The 6000-nt window shown below is 41.8% G+C and overlaps 2 protein-coding genes across 2 annotated transcripts in view; one reads left to right on the forward strand and one right to left on the reverse strand.

Moving 5' to 3' along the window:
- The window catches only part of LOC128698486 (uncharacterized), a 145625-nt gene that overhangs the window by 130076 nt on the left and 9549 nt on the right, over positions 1 to 6000 (reverse strand). The window lies entirely within an intron of this gene.
- Positions 3396 to 6000, forward strand: part of LOC128698488 (uncharacterized) — a 5403-nt gene continuing 2798 nt past the window's right edge. Inside the window, exons 1-2 of the mRNA XM_053790708.2 lie at positions 3396 to 4399; positions 4602 to 4703. Of these exons, the coding sequence (XP_053646683.1) occupies positions 4349 to 4399; positions 4602 to 4703 (153 nt within the window). The 5' untranslated portion in view covers positions 3396 to 4348. The remainder of the gene's footprint in view (positions 4400 to 4601; positions 4704 to 6000) is intronic.

Below are 6000 nucleotides of genomic sequence, written 5' to 3' on the forward strand. Positions count from 1 at the left end.
CGTTTCGGTCAGACTTGGACCATTTACAAAGTCATACTGTGACTTTGTAAATGGTCCAAGTCGGACCGAAACGTCATCGCGGGTTATTTGTGTACTGCTACTACTACTACTAATAGCACTCTTAAGTGATCATGACTTCGTATAACCTTGTGTGAGCCTTTAAGTGACCTCGTCGAGCAAATGTGAACTAATGTAACCTTGTATCCCGTGCGTGACCTCTGGTCGCAGCCCTCGGGGACGCCCTCATCAATGGGTTATCTGAGGTTAATGAGGCTCGACCCCCTGACCCCATCTCTTACCTGGCCTGCTGCCTGTACACGTACAGGTATACAAACAACAACAATAAAAACAGTTACAAGGTCAGTTGAGAAAAAAGTTTTTTGTACATTAAAAAAAAATATATTTGAACTAGCTTAACATGTTAAATTTCATTCTAATTTTAATTTTTACGAGCTTATTTTTCTGCGTTTCATGTTTCTTAAAAAAAATGGTTTCTTGTTACTTATCTTTCATTATCTTCGCTACTTTTTGTTTTGCCTCCTCAGAATTTTTCTCTTCAAACACTTCCTACGAGTGTTTATCTACATCTCTGACCTTCTGAGTCTCCTCTCTACAAACACGATCTACGAGTGTTTCCTTACATCTCTCACCTGAGTCTCCTCTCTCTACAAACACAACCTTCAAGTAACATCATCCTGGTTTAAAAAGACACGTAAACATTTGGACATGTTTATTGAAAAGCGTTTCGCTCCTGGAACCTTGATCACTAACATAACTGGGGTTAAAATAACAGTACATGTAGGCGGAAAGTGGTGTGAGTGACATGTCTTAGTGTCTGCTCATGTGTCTTTTTCAACTAATTTTGTCGGTATCTATTATCATGATTTATACCAACATTCATCCTCACTTCTTGCATCTCTCACTTTTCTGGTACAGCTTCGAGATATCACATACAGATCTCGTAAAAGCGGAGTCCCGTAGAGCTCTTTCCTCATTCCCTTACTGTTTGTTCTGCATGTCTCTCACTATTCAGATTACCTAAGAAAAATTCGCTCTTAGGTAAACAGATTAAGCTGTTTATGCTATCCAAGAGCAATTAAGCGATAATGTAAATAATGTATCAGACTATTCTGTATGTGTTAAACAACTGTAAATAGTATATATTGCACTGTATACAATACAACTGTAGATACTGTATAACATTTTATTAAGTTGTTTATCCACTACAATTTGCCGAATGGCTTTTCACCGCCTTTCCTCTGCACTACAACCCACCACCTGTGGCCTGATCCACCACCTCCGAAATGACCTATTACCTGTGACTTGACCCACTACGTGTCCTGACTCGCTACGTATAACCTGACCCACCATGTGTGGCGTGTGGTGGTGTGTTGGTGTAGGATGGGTCAAAGGTGGGCAGCTCGGGGTCAGAGAGGTCAGTAGACTCCAGCATTGCCCTCAAGACAGCAATGGAGAGTACAGGAGGAGGAGGAACCACCATCAAGCCACAGACCAGGGTAAGTGCCTCTCTCTGTCACTTCCACCACAACTACCATTACCACCCCAACCATATCAACCACCACCACCCCAACCGCAACTATCACCACCACCCCAACCACAACTACCGCCACCACTCCTACCACTAAGACCACAACCACCATCGCAACTACTGCCACAGCTACCACCATTACCACAACTACCACCATCACTAAATCATCTACCAAAATTACTACCACTTCTACAGTTACTACCAGTACCACCATTATATCCTCTTAATACAAAAACAACTACTACTACCATAAACACCACTACAATCACAAATACTACCACTACTCCAACTACCACAATCACATCCTACTTCTGTAACCACAGCTACACAAACTACTTCTGTCACAACTACAACTACCACCACTGCCGCCACTATAACAAGCCCACCACTACTAATATCGTCACCATCACTACCGTCACCACCACAAGCACCATACCTACCATCACAGCAACCATCATCACCATCTTGTTTCCCGCTACGCATAGGACAAGAACGGACAGAGTATTCTCCACTTCGCGGCTTCACGACCACACGGACAGTCTGCCTTCTACCGACTCATTGACGAATCCGGGTGTTCGTTAGCGGACCTGGACGATCGGTATCGAACCCCGAGGGACGTGGCCGAGGAACATAAACTAAGTGAGAACGTCAAAGCTATTGACAAGTGGGTCATCAACCAGGCTGCCCAAGGTGAGAGAGAGGGAGGGAGGGAAAGAGAGGGAAAGAGAGAGAGAGAGAGAGAGAGAGAGAGAGAGAGAGAGAGAGAGAGAGAGAGAGAGAGAGAGAGAGAGAGAGAGAGAGAGAGAGAATAATAGCGTAAGAATAAGTACTGATAGGATAGGAGAGAGGATGAATTTCATGGTGTACAATCAGTGCCTAACAAAAATGGAATACTATCCATAAATACACATAAGCAGGAAACACTGAGAAACAGGAAGTCCTCACTTAACATCGTTTCGTTATAACGTTGATGAGAAAAAGAATCAATTCCCGGAAAGGAATGGAAAATATGGAAAGATTTTTAAATATCTGGATGGAGGACATGCACCGGCGTAACTCTCCATACAAATTAAAGCTTTAAGTTTATTTGAAGATCTAAAGAAAAAAAAACAGGGTTGTGGTGCTGCAAGTGAAACCTTCGTGGCAAGTCGAGGTTGCTTTGAACGTTTTAAGAAACGTTTAAAACCACCTAACATACAAATAACAGATAAGTATGCAAGTGCCGACAAAAAAGCCGCAACGGCTTACCCAGCTTTACCATTGTCAATTTCCTCCTTTATGGCTGTTTGTATTCGGTTTTTATGATATGTAACGTGTTTCTTAAATTCTGAAAAATATGCGATACTTAAAATAATAAAAATGTCCATAATAAGAGTAAATATACGACTTTATAGCACCCCAGAGCGACATACTCCGTAGTCATGTCGTCTGCAGCACTGCTGCTGCCCTCCCCTCTCGGCTCTCCCTTGTCCTAGCAACTTAACTCTTGTTCATATCAATTAGCCTGTAGTAAAATTGGCCTTGTTATACGTCGTTTCGCTTAATGTCATAGTTTCCAACAACGTATCGACGACGTTAAGTGAGGACTTTCTGTATCTGCCTTACTCCCCATGTAACACCTTAATTAGCTCACCTAGGTGTGTACCAATGACAGGTAAGGTGGGGGTGCTCAAGAAACTGCTGATTGACGGCTATGATAACCTGCTGGATAAAGAGGATGAAAATGAGTATAACATCATCCAGGTGGCTCACCAAAACGGCCAGGAGGACACCGTCAAGTTCCTCAGTTCCGCTGGCAACTTTGAGGTGAGTTATGCGGTTCATTAACGCAAACTGGGTGCTAATAACTGCTGATAATCGGAACACAAAGACGAAATACTATACTTACTTCTCTCACTGTCCCACCAAGAATGAAGGTTATATACACAGAGTGGTGCCTATCTTTCAATGTATATACACCGAAAGGTGTATCTCTCAATGTATATACACAGAAAGGTGTGCATCATTCTGTGTTTACACCAAGTGCTTATCTCTGTGTGTATCTCTCTCTCAATGTATATAAACAGAGGTGTGTATCTCTCAATGTATACATACAGAGAGGTCTCTCTCAATGTATACATAGAGAGGTCTCTCTCAATGTATACACACAAAGGTGTGCATCATTCTGTGTTTACACCAACTGGTGTGTATCTCTGTGTATATAAACTGAAATTAGCTTAAAACCCTGTTTTAAGAATTAAAGAAACCTTGAGTTGTGGCATATAAGTGATATGCTGTCTTATACTAATAATAATAATTCTACAAGTACATGTACTGAGTATACAGGCCTAGCTGACATCAATGACATTCTACTATATAGAAAGTCCCTTGTTATGCAGAGCATTTCGGGCAAATTAGGTCAATTTTGCCTCCAGGAAGAGACCCATACCAGTCTACGAACACCCAGATACCTATTTTACTGATAAGTGAACAGGGACAGCAGGTGTCTAAAGGAAACACGTCCTAATGTTTCCACCGGGGATCGAACTCAGGACCTCAGTGTGTGAGAGCTGAGTGCGCTAGCAATTCGTCAGGAAACTGGACAAATGCCTCCTGACGCGGGTAGTCGATAAGATTTAAATCTAATACATCAAGCAATCCTCTTGACAGGAAAAAAGGAACTGGCTTCACAGGGCAATTCGTCTAGGTTCGCTGCCTCATGTCCAACATATAGCGGACTCTCTGGACATTGTTCGGGCCAAGGATGTCCACGGAAGGACGTCTCTCCACATCGCTACCCTCTGCGAGGAGAAGGAAATTATGCAGTTCCTTGCTTCCCGCTACCCACAGTTGCTCATGATTGGTGATAATGTGAGTTTTAAGAGGCGCCTGAGTTTCCCTGTTTCTTAATGTTTATTTTCCCCCTATAATCTACCTTGTCCACAATTACTATCGCATTTACTTTATCTGCTTTTGTAAGTTGAAGCTTGGGATATTTCCTTAAGTCATGGTATAACTTAAATACTTGAGGACAATTGGGTTGCACAGGTCTGAGAACTTTGTTTCCCTGAAGCTGGAACGAACACCGCTCCACTATGCTATGGCTGTGGAGGGCGTAGACCAGGTGGCTACCGTGTTGGTCCAGGCCGGGGCTAAACGTACCCTCAAGGACCTGGTGAGTACCTCTTACAACTGCTACTACATTCCTTGCTTGTTTGCACACCCACGAGCCTACACAAACACCAGGAACTGGTGGAAGCAGTCTTCGTACACAGTTTTAAGAGTGGGTATGAACAGCGCCCATGAGGTCAAGAATAGTGTGTGCCCGTATGTAAAGTGACGACTGAAACTCATATTTGGCCCTTGCAACCACAACTAGGTGAACAAAAGCATACACACGCACGTGCACATACTTAATAAGCATGGAAACATGTATATAAACACATACAAATACATGCACACACGTATAAAGGTATATAAATGCGCTCACAGATGTATGCACACACAATCGCACATGTATATAAAGAGGAGAAGGGAGGACACCATGGCTAGAATAATTCACAAATACCACACTCTGAATAAAAACTGTACTGCCTGAGCGGCTAGTTTGTGCACAAGCAGCTCATCCTGTAAACTGTAGGGTAGAAAGCACAGGATTACAGTCACAATATGTCTATTTGACTCTACTAGGCACAGTTACACCTTTAAAAATATTAGTCATTTCGTACATTACAATTTATTCCAGTATCTCATCACTGCCAACACTGATCATTAACTAGGTCACATCTCAGCAGACAACGGGTTCGTTCAGCTAGTATTCTAGCAGGTGCATAACCCTTTCAGGGTCCGTCCCGTAGATCTACGGCTTTATGGTGAGTGTCCAAACCGTAGATCTACGCCATGAGCTCAGCTCACTCTGATAAACTGTGAGTGGTACATTTGGGCCTAGATATGAGAGAATACATCTATGTGGTATGTGTGCACCACATAAAACAGATCCTGCAGCACACTGTGTATAATGAGAGAAAAAAAACTGAAATCATGATTTTTTGATTAAAACAGCAACTTTGCAGTGTTTTTTCGTATGTTTTTTATAGTTGTATTTGCGATTTCTTGGTCTCATTTGATAGAATGGAAGACATATTACAGAAATAGAGATGATTTTGATTGGTTTTAGCACTGGAAATGGCTTGAAACTGAGCTCAAAGTAGCGGAAATGTTAAATTTTTGCCGATATTCAAGAGTAAACAAACGACCTCACACGTCTAATACACGTCAGCTGGTGGGTCTAATATACATTCACAAATATGGTGATGATATTTATACAATTATTACAGTATTGCATAGCAGTAAATCTTCTATTTTTTGGTGTGAATAAAAATTCATTATGTGAATAAAAAATCAAAATGGAATTTATTTGTAAAGCCTCAAAACATGACTAATGAACAGAGGAAATGTTAGTTTAGTGCCAG

Source organism: Cherax quadricarinatus, chromosome 88 (assembly GCF_038502225.1).
Source record: "Cherax quadricarinatus isolate ZL_2023a chromosome 88, ASM3850222v1, whole genome shotgun sequence".
Lineage (NCBI taxonomy): Eukaryota > Metazoa > Arthropoda > Malacostraca > Decapoda > Parastacidae > Cherax > Cherax quadricarinatus.